The sequence below is a fragment of the Larus michahellis genome, chromosome 5 (genome assembly GCF_964199755.1).
Source record: "Larus michahellis chromosome 5, bLarMic1.1, whole genome shotgun sequence".
Classification (NCBI taxonomy): Eukaryota; Metazoa; Chordata; class Aves; order Charadriiformes; family Laridae; genus Larus; species Larus michahellis.
Genome location: NC_133900.1, coordinates 41255186 through 41268721, shown reverse-complemented (window position 1 = coordinate 41268721; position 13536 = coordinate 41255186). Strand labels below are relative to the sequence as shown.

Genomic DNA, 13536 nt, shown 5'->3' with positions numbered 1-13536 from the left:
CCTGACATATAATTATTATCCATTTATGACACATTTAAAGAATCACTGTCCAGGGCAAGAAACAGGAAGAGAAATCAGTTCTCCACAACACAGTTCAGTTGCCTTCATCACATGGCTGTCATTTTGTAATCCCCAGCCACATTCCCATTGTAGCTTTATCTTCTACAGCAAACGAATAAGGGGTAACACAGGCAGTGTAGTTCACCATATGTTTCTGATCCATTCTTCGAATGCTGTACAGAAAGCACAAGCTCTTGTGGAGCCATAGCATGAAGAAAATTAGTATGAGTACATAGGACAAATTAAGATTGTATCTCAATTTCTAAACACTGAGTTTGCAAAATTAATAATGTTCTTTGCTGTAGGTAGCCTCCTAGAATATTAAAGGAGAAAATCAATTCTCTTCTGACATTTCATAACATGACACCCTGTGGCATCACTAGTTCAGAACCTCTACCTCTCCAGACTGTTGGCATTTGAGAGGGTGGGGTGATCTGATAGTGTTAATCACCAGCCTCTGAGCAGAGGTGTTACACAGCAGGAAACAGTAAGCAACAGGACAACCTTGAGCTTCCTTCCAGCTTTGTAGCACAGTCCTCACCCCACTAAGCACAGCTCCTTTTTCTACCCAGTCTCATCTTTTCCTCGCCCTGGCTGCTTACCTTGCTTTCATCCTTTCTTGCCTATTCACTACCTGCTTCCCATCCTGTCCTCCCATGACCTCTGGTCTGCACGGATGTTCTGCTCTCACCATCCTCTGACTTTATTCTTCAAACACTCCCCTCTCAGAGCTCCTTGTTTTTTTCCTTTAACAAATTCATTGTTGCCTGCTGGCTCCCTCTCACACATCCCTTTCTTAAGTCTTTACCTCCCAGACTAATAGCCTTTCTGATTTCCTTTTTCTTTAAGTAGCGTTAGCCTTTTCTCTGACCTCTCTGCTCCCTTGTTCCACCTTCCTCTCCCTTTAGTCCCTACTTTCAGTCTCCTCGGTCAGTCCTTCCCCATACATTTTCACCTTCTCTCTTTTTCAGACACAACCACAATGACTTCCTGATCCTCTCATCTTCCTACAGCTCCCTGCCTTGAACCCCTTGTTTCAAAGTCTTATTTGATGACTTCCAAGTATAGGACATATGGCACCACCAGGGAACTCTCAATGAGATTACTGGTAACAGTTCCTCTGATGAGCTTCACACTGCTCTTTAGCATCCAGGAATACCCATTAGAGAAGGTTAATTTTTACACTACTGCAACCGGACTTTACCAGGCTCATTAGCTCTAGCGGGATGGCCTGTCAGAGGACTATCTCTCAGACACATTGATTTTGTGGAAGAACACTTCAGAAGCCCTTATTCATTTAAGAGAAGATATTGCTTAATACAGGATTCCCAGAATGATTCAACATAGGCAAAGTAACAACTGCTCACTTTCTTAAAAATTAAACTGATTTTGGTAAAGCTTTGCTTGTCGTCTTGCTCAAGGTGAAAGTCCACGTTGCAAGATTTCGGAGCAAATGGTTCAAGTCTGGTAGAGTTGCTATAAACAGTCAAGACAGGTTTGCAAGTTGGGTAACCCTGAGTGCTGTTAATGGAGAGGTGCAAGCGGCCTTGCCCACGCAGCTGCTGCAGGCAGACCAGCCTCTGCAGTTGACAATGGTTTAACTTTCAGAGCTTTAGTTTATTACTGTGTAGACTTTTTACTACCCTCTAACTGACATTAGAGGAAATTCTCCTCAGAAATCATCTTCATCCCTGATTTTCTGTAAAGATACTACTTTTTGTTGTACACACAGATATACAAAATGCACGTTATTCTTCTAGCCATAGGGAAGCCAGTCAGATTAATGCTCAAGTTAAGTAAAAGCAAAGGGAAATTAACCAAAAATTATTATTACACAACAATTATCCGAGCTTTTGCAAAGGCTGAATTAATTTCATTTTCCTATTTACAAATCTGGAAGGGATCTTAAAATTTGTTCCAAAGTATGTAAACAAGAGCGCAGTCTGCACAATCATAAACTTGCACTTCTCCAAATGATTTGGGATAGTCTCTTTCCCACATTTGACAGAAAACACTTGGCATAAGAGATCTCGGCCTTGAAAACAGCTGTCACGTGCATGCAGCACCAGAAGGGCTAACAAGTTTCAGATGGTTTGAAGAAAGTTTGAAAGTTTTCCTTGGCATTTTGAAGTGAGGATAAGGGAAGGGAAAAAAATATACGAGGGGAAGAACTGAAAGAGGAGGGAAGGGGAACTGTAGAAATAGGACTGGAAAAATTCAGGTAGAGGCACAGAGTATACAGGGTTAAAATAGTAACCACAGCAATTTGTTTCCCATGAGGAGCCTGCCACATTCCTTTCAGCATTCACTTTGAATACTTTAAGATACTAATGTTCTGTTTTTCTTAATGATCGATAAACAAATTGTTTGCGGGTCTGTCCCTTAGCCAAAGTCTAGAACGACAAAATAGTTTTTGTCCCCAGAAAGCTAAAGTGACTCTAAAGACACAAAAGCTCTCTATGGTTGTTGCAGTAATTACAGTTGATTATTTTACTAAGAGAGAGGTGTCAGCCAGTGCAGTGCCAGCCACATGCCCAACCAACCTGCTAGCTTCACGAGGGGGGTGAGCCACCCAGGTAGATGTTTGTCCTGGCTACCAGTCCTGGCTCCTGCTGCCAATTCCACAACCGAAGTCCGAAATTTACTTTTCTCCACATTACAACTGATGCTGTTGCACTGGCAAAAAACATCGTATAGATGCTGCTGCGTTTTCAAAGAAACCCTCTACCTGGTCTAGCATATTCCACATGGGAAAGTAGTCAGGCAGTTGCTGAGAGCTGCTGGTGCATAAAGAGCCACGTAGTTTGATTATTTGGATTTTGGAAGGAAAAGTTTTTGCATAAGAAGATTTAATGAAGAATCTGAAGGAAGAGAGTAAAATAAAAGAGCTATTGGGGTTATTTGTATGCAACTTTAGCTGTTGAATGGAAAACTAAGCAGATGTAGATTGAATTGATAGGATCAATGGGGCCCGTCAATTGGGACCCATATGGATGGGTCAGGCAAGAGTAGGTTTTGTACAATAGTTGTTTCTCATTTTACTTTTTAAGAATTAGGAGCACCTGTGACTTGTAGAAATTAAAAAAAGAAACAAACCACAAAACACAACAATACTGTTCAGCTGAAATTTTAGCAGTCCATAAACAATAAACCCAATTTCTAAGCACAACTATACTTACATCAGGAGTGTTTGTTTTAATATCAGCTCGCCTAAAGACTTGAGCAAAGCTTAAATCTACCGTGTGGACGAAATCAGCCAACTTGCAGATGTGGTTACAATTCAGATTGCCGGCTAAAACTCTGAAAGGCAGTGAAGCTATGAGTAAAGTTATGAGAAGTGGCACTAAACAGGAACCCATTTTGGTGCAAAATAGGGCACGGACAGGCAACAGAGACTCCAGGCATGCACATGCTTTAATCTATGACTACACTGCTTCTCTCTTCAACAAATCTAGATGAGCCATGTTGTTTTCTTATAAGTGTTATAATATGCTATATATGATGAGCCAATAAGCACCTCAAAAAGTAAAGGTCATCATAACTATGATACTAGGACGCCTGTAGTCATTTACAGTTCTTATCTGCTATCCTATTTTGCAGTAAGCTTTAATATATTTTGTTAGATTTTATAAATTCCACTGCTGAGATGAATTTAACCCAGCAGAAATTATGCCAATAATAATTTGCACATCTTGCATGAATGTTTCAACATTTTACTGTTTTGATATAGAACGCAGTAATGTGAAAGGCTTAACTTGTTTGAAGTCCTTTAGCTTTTATTCTGCATACCTTGAAGTACTACCTTTTAATATTGGATTATTGCTCATGGATAACATGGATGCATATGAAGCTCACAGGCTTGGTAAGATGTCATTATCATAACCAACTTAATTCCAAATACATTAATATCCCTGTTTTTTTCATGCTTGCAGCTCGCATATGAGGTATTCCTCCAAAACATAACAGAACTGCTTGGAGTTTGTCCACGGATTTAACTAAGCTTTGCAACTGCACAAATAGCTGTACGTGGAGCTCTGTTTCCCAAACTCCTAATGTGGGCAATATCCATTACAAGTCTTATGTTAAACAGCATAGTATGAACATGTAAACCCCAAAAGGTTCAATTTAAAAGCAGGAGAGAGTGCAAGCTGTTGTTCAATACAGAAGAAGGTGGCAGAATTTAACCTTATGCTCCTATTAGTTTAATAAAATCGTTGATATTGCAAAGAATATTGATTTCATCTACAAAATCAATAAAACATTATTTTAGTATTGACAATGCAACAAAAATAAGTTTTTAATATAAAAACTACAGTTAAAGAAAACGATAAAGATTAGGAAATACAACATATGTATCAGTATCAGCAGCTTTACAGGGACAGCTTTACCCAAGTCGAAAGCAGCACTTGCAAACAGGGTACTCGAATTAAATGAAGAAAACATTACTGAAGTAAGGAGAAGGTCAGGTATAATTCCCTCCACATTGAAGGGATTTACATGTGAAGGAAAACTTAAATTTAATTCAGCATCCATTTCACATGCTATACTGCCTATCAAGCTGAAGCAGACAGTAAAAATTCCTGTTACCTGAACACAATCTACTTTTTGAGAACTACCAATTCTAGTAGCACTGCACAGTATCACTACTAACTACTGAATGTGGATTTCGAGGCATCTGAAATGAGTCAGATCTATACGTACGTTCATTAAATATTTACAACAAGTATTTATGTAATGGTTAAACAGTTTCTTATTTTTTAATTTTGGCTCATAACTATTAACAGTAATTCTCAAAGCATTAAGTACAAAAATATTTGATCCTTACATGTAGCTAGTAACCTTGAGAGACCGAGTTACACACTTCAATTCTATCAAAAAATAATTGCCACAAAGAACTGTAAAATAACACTGAGACATCACAGTTTTAAAAAAAATCCACTACTGAAGTTTATCGGCTGTCTGCATTGCAATGTTCAAAACAAGAAAAAAAAAAAGCCAGATACACTTACCCTTGGCACCGATAAGCAAGAACATATAGAAGCAGCAGTCGGATGTCATATCTGTCCTTCAGCAATTCAATGAATAAAGCCAATGAACGTTGTCCCTTAAATTGCACGCCAGCCAGCGCGCCGCTCCTACGGTCTGCTTCTGACAGCCTTCAGCAGCGCATGAAGCAAGCACCCTGCTCCCTCCTGCCTTCCTCCCTTACTCTCCCTCGTGCTAGTCTCCCTCTCTCCCCCCTCTCTGGCACACACACACACCAAAGTTTCCGGGAGCACACCGGCTCCTCAGGCTTTCCCTTACAGGATGGGGTCAGGTCTGCTCTGCAGCAGGCGAAGGCTGGGCTCTGTGCATGGACACGGCTCTGCCCCAAAGAAGGCTGCTGCTGCACAAAACACAGCCAGGTCCAGAGAATCATCATCAATACTCCAATTTTTTTTTCCTAATTTTTTTTTTCCTTAAGTTGCAATACTGTGAGAGGCCTGAAAAGTACAGTTTTATTCAGGCAGATCTGTTTGAAACCAAACATTTGCTACAGTTTAGATAAAAATGGGTGGTTTCTCAAGTAAGGGGAAGTTACATTTATAAACACAGTCCCTTTGTAGCAATCCAGTCACTCACTGAAATACAGAAAAATGCACAATGTAATTTATTTCCAATAACAGCACGTCACTATTTTTACAGATTAACCCCTCTTCATGACTAATGCTAAAGAAAACAACCTAAAAGAGCAAAGAGGAAACATATACCATGTGGGAATAAGATTTTTCACGGATTTCCTCCTTATTTAAATACTTTGAGACATTCCCGACTTTACTGTTACCAGTAGATCATGGTATACTCCATCACATACAGTCACATGGTTAAAAATCTTTTTTACGATGTGAAGGCTAACACTCACCAGCACAGCAAGATATATTTCAAAATGAGTCGGTCAGTTAAGATGAACTTGAGCGAGGAGCTGAATTTTATCTGCCCTCAAAGAAATTCAGATTTTTTTAATATATATGTATTTTTTTTTTTAAAAAAAAAAAGCTTAATAGATTCAACAGCTTGCCAGGATGACAAGGGTCAGAGATCACTGGTAATGTGCCAGCAGCTACATCAGGTACCTAAGGAAGAAACCCTCTTAGACTAAGGAAATATGCGCATGTGCAGACACATACATGAAATGGCGAATTTAAAGAATGAGAAAAATCTATAGTCAAAAGCAATGTCCACATTGTTGTTATGGCCAAGGTGTCTATAAAATAGGTATTATGAACTGTCAGTCTCCTGATTTCTAATGTAAAAGAATACAAAATATAGAAGGGGTTAAAGCAAAAAAGTTCTTGTCTATGGAAGCCCCAAGAAGTACGTTGACATTTACTGTACTAACAGCAGTACTAGGCAGTGTACAGGCAAAAATTGATTAAATGGATTATGGACCTATAAGAGATTCCTTTTATAAGCTGGGGACCAGTTTTGGAGTGTATCAACTAAACGTACACTCGCCTCAAACAACTATTCAAGAGTTAAGCTAACATAACACCTAGATACCCAAGGGCTAATGCCTGAGCTGAGAAGGACTTCCAAGGTAGGAAAATAATAAGAAGAAACTGAACGAAGAATGTGAAGAATAAGAGAAATATACTTTCAAGGAAAATTAAAAGAAAAGCTCTACCTCTTTACTGCAAGATGAGACAGAACTGATATTCTAGAGAAGGGTTTTTTTTTCCCTAGTATAGTTTCCTCTGCGGCTTTTCTTATGAGTGGTACATACCACCCAGATGCATTTTCTGAAGCTCTGCCCCAGTGGGAGTTGTCACTTTCCAGCCTTCCTCTTTTTCAAGGACCTTTAACAAGGATACTCATTAAAGTTAATTTTGCTACGAACACTTGCTCTATGGAAAATCCACTGAGATCTTCCCTCTTCTAAATTCCTTATACATTCATAATAATACATAAAGAAGCAGCAGCACTTTCCAGCCTGTTCTCTCAGTATAATTATATTTAAACCGAGAAGCTAAAGTTACAAACACGCACATTGCTGAACTCTGGAACGCAGAGCAGAAAAAGGAGGAGAGGCAAGCTCATTATTAGAACAAAACATTAAATAGGACATTACTAGCTTTTGAAAAATAGTTTTGGCTTACCTTACTTGAAAGCATTTTTAATACTTCTTTGAAGAAACACTTCTGTGCATTAGAAGGGCAATAAATACTTCCCTCCTGCCTAAAGAGTAAAAAATTTATGACATTTTTGTGTTTTAGATTTCTCTTTTCAAGAAAAAAAATAGGCTTTATACACTAACTCCTTACAGAGCAAAGAATTAACGCATCAGAATTACATCTTTATTTCAAGCAGCTTTGAGAAGGCATTTGATTTCATTAGGATGGTCAGTATTTGCTTGTATTTCTACTTATAGCAATTCTACCATTGAAATTCCAAAAACATCACAGAAAACTGCAGTATGGCTTGTGACACAGATGCTTACTTTACCTCTGAGTTCCAAGAAATGAAAAGGTTGAACTGAATTCATTGGAATAAAGAGGATGCCATTTGACTTCTTTACTGTTTACTGACCAATGCTCACAATTTGACTTTCTGTCTTCATAGTTATCTGGCACCAGTCTAAAGAGTATCTAAAATCGCAGTTTCAGAACTGTAGGAACCTACTTGTCAGATCTGTGACGGACACCCCCAACCATTCAACCAACGTTGTGCCACCCACACCACAAACTAACAGAAGACATTAATGAAGTGTTTCACTAAATCCAAACAATTACGGCTATTACATTATCGGGGAGAGTCACTCCTGTTTCTACTACAAGAGTTAGAAAATAAAATGAGTATACAGGTAATTAGGAGGCACTTTCAGATAAGTGTTGCTAGTGAAGTTCTAGCACCTTGGAGTCTTTTTTTTCTAAAGTTCACATTAGGTGCTAAATAGAAGGAATTTCATAGAAGTAAACAAATCATAGCCGTATGCATCACCATTGCAACTGTCACCATTAAAACTAAAAATACACTAAGCTGTAAATCATTGCTACTGTAGAAATAAGTTAGAATTCCTTTTCAGCTTAAAGAAAAAGGTTTACTTACCCACAGGTTGCAGCTACCTCAAACTCTGACTCTAGCAGGCCCAATGTTAGAGCTGAGGAGCTTCAAGCAGATTCAGTACAGGTGGGAGCAAAGGTATCTCTAAGTTTTAGTCTACGTGGGGCACATAGATGCATGCAAACTCTACCTGTTATCAGGCTGCTCCAAGTACTGAGCAGCTTGGGTCTCAGAGATATGTCTGCTCTTCCCTAATGCGGGAATTTTCCTTGGTTTAATTAAGAATAGTTTCAAGGATACTTTATGTTACGTATCAAATCAAAGACCCCCAAGACAACAGGTATGTGATTTTGTAATTAAGCAAAGCTGAAAACACTGACCAAATCGTCAGCTGTTTTGCTGCCCTAGTGAAACACAAGAAGTGCAGAATGAAGCGCTGAAAATAAAACTGGGCCCATGTTGCCATCCACAGTCATGAAGACTATATAGTTTATATTTAGAATCGATACCCCAAGAAGCGGATCTCTTGCTTTTTCAGTCATTTAATGGCCAAAATTTAGGTTTTGTATTATAGCAATGTGAATAATTAATGTAAAGATAAGGCTTCAGAATACAACATTTAAAATGTAAATCCTTCGTTATGTACATCAATCCTACAATCCAAAAGATTTAACTGTGCAAATGAACATAATTGGCTTAATTATATTTAATTTACATTGCTTTCAAAGCTCTGTCGATATGCTTTGCAGACAGTGCAACTGAGAATAAGACATTTGTATTTTACAGGACAACCGTTACCTTTGGAGGATATATTCCGTATTTAACACCTACATCCAGGTTCCCTAAGTAGGGAGCATAGTAAACTAAAGGATCTTTTAGGAAAAGTACAAGGATATTTAAGCGGCCTAAGCACAGAATGATAAGAAAAGACCTTGTCTACAGCAATGCTTTACAAACAGTAAGCTGTACTGCAGTATCTTCACCTAGCTATCTATACCTCATACACTTGTGACTCAACCAGTACTGTAAGAATGTGTTATCTTTCATAAAGATCTCTTCCCCGTTGCACAATTGCAGAGATTTAATAGGATTTACCTCTCAAAACTCGAAGAGCCTGGGAGAGCTGGCCTAACAGGCTAACTGCACAGGCACCTTTGCTGTCGGGCCTCCTGGCTTCTCCCTCCCCTCTCCAGCCCCTCTGTATCAGCACAGCCGCAGCTGAGCTGGGGTTACTGACATTTGCACCTGCAGAAGGGGGAGAGGCTTTCCTCTGCTGGAAAAACTACCCGAGCTACATGGTCTCTCACTAAGGCCTTTGTTACAGGGACAGTACAGAATGTTTTTTTTTTTAGTTCATGTGTATACCTGCCAGGTATCTCAAAAGAGAAACTAGTTCTACCAACCTTATTTTAAGCTAAAGCAACTGTACAAAGTTTAGCTTCAGCGCCAGCTCCCAGCTGCAGAGCGATTCTAACTCCCTCACTAGGTCTGTGGCTGTAGCTACGGAGGGGAACACAGACAACGAGTTTCACTTTTTCATGGGAAAAACGCAGACAGAAGAGGAGGAAGGATTCGGGGATGACTATTTGTCCCTTACACGTCTTTTGTTTGTAATGGGGACAAGATTGGCTGTACACAATGGTGCACAAGCACCAGTATCCAGCTGGCTCTGGGCTCATTGAAATGCTTTCCTGTCTTCCGCAAAAGGTACTCTCTGCTGCTGGGGGTTTTGGTGACCCTGTCCAGCTTTCCTTCTATAGCTGGTGTGGGGGAACAGGAGCGTGCTCTGTCAGAGCAAACTTACTCGCTGTCTCCTTCATTTTCCCCAGTTTTCTCCAGATGTCTCTTCCAGCTGGGTGTTTTGACTAAATCAAATAAAAGCTCACCAGTGTGCCTGACTCAAAGCTGCCGCTGGAATGTAGAAAGTACATTTCTTTCAAAATAACCAAGCATATAAGCTTTGCCAATGATATCTTTTCCTAATCTGCCATTTTTGGTCTTTCCATTAATTAAAGATTTTAACAGGATTTCTATGATTGTATATGATTATAGGCATGATGTTAATGGTTTTGGTAAGTTACTATACCATTTGGGAATATCATAGGAATTGTATATGACATCCTGCTTTTTCAGTGCGACTCTCTTTCCATGTTATCTTTGTCGTATTTGCGGGATTGTAATTTTTGTTTTACAGCACCTAAGCTTCTAGGGAAAAAGGCAAACTTCCCAAATATGAACAGCTGAATATACAATGTTGGAAAATGTGAAGTTCATAAAATGTTCACTAGCAATATATTTACATATTTTAACACGAGATGCTACCAAACAGACAGTCATTGACAATTAAGTCATACTTTGATAGAATGAACTCTAAAAAGGTGCAGCTTTTAAAGTTTTGAGGAGGCAAGGGGATTTGGTAACTCAGCTATGAGAACCTTTGTGTTGGGGAATTATCAAAGCCGATTTTAAAGTCAGAGAGAAATAGATGTGTCATACAGTTAGGGTCTCACCTGGATTCAGAAGTTACCCTCAATGCACTCCAAGAGCCTCCTGGACTGCTCACATCTTGCTTACTCATCCACGCCTTTACATGTGAACCCGCAAAGTTCCCTGCAAGGTATAAACTGAATTGAGGAAATATTTAACTGAGATTCAGGAAAAGGAACAGCCAATTAGACATGTAGGATAAACACTGTGAAAAGAAAAAGAATAAAACCAAACCCCCAAGAAACTCATGAGAATTGAGAAGGAAGAGGAGACTTACAGTATGAGGAAGCACGGTTTATTAAAAAGCAAATATATAATATGAGAGGACACTATCAAAAGTAGGAACCAATGAAATGAAGAACGCATTTGAGAGATTATTTGTAGAACTATCCATACCTGCAGTTTGCCACTGCACTATTGTGAAGAAAATATACTCTGTAAAATGAACCTGCCTTTTGTGAAGTAGGTATGATTTCCAATCCAGTGGCTTTTACATAATACCTTAATTTACAATTCTAATTTTGTATTTCTGCAGCAGCACACAGCAAACAGAACAGAAAGCGCAGAAGGGAGCCGTGAAATTCAGAAATCCCAGGGTCATCACTATGTAATTACAAGTGACCGGTAAAACAACAACCTCTTAATGTCAGTAAGTATCCAGGACCTAAATTGCCTGCGGCTTTGAGTTCATTGTTTGGGGTGCTGTTTGGATTTGTTCTTTTACACAGATACGAATTTCATGCAATCAGCAAAGAAAGTACAGCATTTATCTGCAGCTTTTGAGAAGTGTAAAATGAAAATTGCTTGACAGAGCTAGGAAAGATGTTGGGTTTGGGAACAGCTGATAGCCTGTGGTGAAGGAGTTTATATTAACAGAGATTTTTTTTATTTAGGTGAGCTTTTCTTCCTTTCCTCCAACTAAATTGTGTGTGAAAAAAATCAATATTTCTATGAGCAGCTTGAGCCAAAATGAGGAATCGATTTCAATGTTAATCATACAGTTCTGAAGCACTGAGAGTGATACAACCGGAGAAAACATTTTCAAAGTAGCCATGCAAAACACATGGCTAAGCCATAGGAAGTTATGACCTCCAGCTTTTTTCTTGTTTGTTTTTTTTTTTTTTATTTTATTTTGAAATATAGCTGAAACTGCTAGGTTTGCAAGACTGAGTAATAGTTTTACAAAGTCAACATTTCAAGTCAAAATATTTGGTATTTTCCCCAACAGTTTGGCTAACACTTTAAAAATCTTTTTTCCCCAGATGATATTTTTTTCTAATTTCTAATCTTGACTGTTCTAATACCATAAAGAATATAAAGTATAATCTTAACAGAAAATGAGATAACTTCAAACAATGCATTTAGCCTGTTTTTGTATTTTATCCCGGCATGATTTTCATGTTAATTCTAGAAAATGTCCTTGTAGTAGGGATAATAAGACATGTGCTGGAACCACTAGCATTGTAGTGGCATGCTATATCTTGTGCTCTCTTTCTGGCTCAGTCTGGGATTATTTTTTGTTCAGGAATGTAGGTTCAGTAAAAGAAACAGTTCATTCTCTTTCCCTTTATCCCTTGTGTGCCCCTCTAAGATATGAGAGAATTGAATGAAATCTTCTTCTTCCTCTCAAAAGCTTTAAATGCAGGCCTATGACATGAAAGGAGGCAACACGATCATTACTGATTGGTGCTGACGCACGCTTATGTTAAAGGAAACAGCAGGGGCCATCATTATGCTTTGTATGGAGGCTGACGTTATTTTGGTGTATAGGTGTGCTCTGAAATTAAGTCTTCAGAGGGCTCAGTCAGATGAATACCTGGTTTCTGGATCCTGTTGAAGTAAAGTGAAATGAAACTTGCAAGTGCTTTAACCTGAAGATAACAAACTGTGTCGTCTCCAGTGGCCTGGAAGCAGCAATTTAGCAGTGAATTTTACTTCTATAGATGCTATATGATTTCAACAATCTGATGCCCTTTTTAGCTTCAGCCCTTATTGCTTGCTTAAAAGATGTGGTACTTTTCTAGAGGTTTTGATCTCGCACAATTTAATGCACATTTTTTGATTACCTACATTTCTACCATCCATTGGCTTTTATCTGCGGGCCTCTGAGGAAATACAGATTAACAGTTATTATTCTTTTTTTTACTTTGTAATTGCCCAAAATGTTAAAACAAATAAATAGGAACTGATGGGTAGAATTCTGAGAAGCAACAATTATTGTATTTCTGATCTATGCATGCTTTATCCAGGCATCATTTCAGTGCTTTGGTGGTAGTGTTGGCTTCCTGCAGATCTGTATTTCGCTATCAATATACAAGTCTTTTAAATTTTTTATTATAAAAGATGAATCAATAACGGTGTGCCGAAATAGTTCTAGCATAAATAACTGAATTCCAATATTATAGAGTATAAATCCAAAACCCTAAGCAGAAGGCATTGAGCGTAGGGAGCATCCACATTCAGGACAGCTAGAGGTACGCTGGCGTCCTTCCAGAACAAGGTGGGAAATTTGCACCTTTTTTAAGAAGTATTTGTGACCTGCCATCTAAAAATGTGGTAGGACTCCATACAAACACATACCTGGTTTTAAAATCAGATAGCTAGATGTTAATAATGCTGCAACCGAAAACAGTTACGCTTTGTTTGAAGTGTAAAACTAGTCAAGCTCTTGGGATGTTTTCCCAAGGCCACAGTACACCAATACTTGCCTTGGCTAATGCAAAGCTGGCTCAAGTGAGTCTGTGGCACCTTCGGCTGTCACGTAGGCTACTGTTCGCATTTTGTCAACTCCACTAACACATTTTGTCACAGCTGGTGCTACATCCCTGCAATAACTGGAGAACCACAGCTCCCAAATTTTTGCCACTGCAACCTTTTGGCCTACACAGCTGTGTGAAACACGTGGGGAGATGCAGGCAGGTAAAAATGGCAGCCCCTGGGTCAGGGGCC

At 38.9% G+C, this 13536-nt stretch overlaps 1 protein-coding gene across 4 annotated transcripts in view; it reads right to left on the bottom strand.

Annotated features, from left to right (window-relative positions):
• Window positions 1-5735, bottom strand: part of RXFP1 (relaxin family peptide receptor 1) — a 54966-nt gene extending 49231 nt beyond the window's left edge. For all 4 annotated transcript variants that reach the window (XM_074589759.1, XM_074589760.1, XM_074589761.1 and 1 more), the window contains exon 1: window positions 5070-5735. In XM_074589759.1, the coding sequence (XP_074445860.1) occupies window positions 5070-5118 (49 nt within the window). In that variant the 5' untranslated portion in view covers window positions 5119-5735. The remainder of the gene's footprint in view (window positions 1-5069) is intronic.
• Window positions 5736-13536: the final 7801 nt, after the last annotated feature.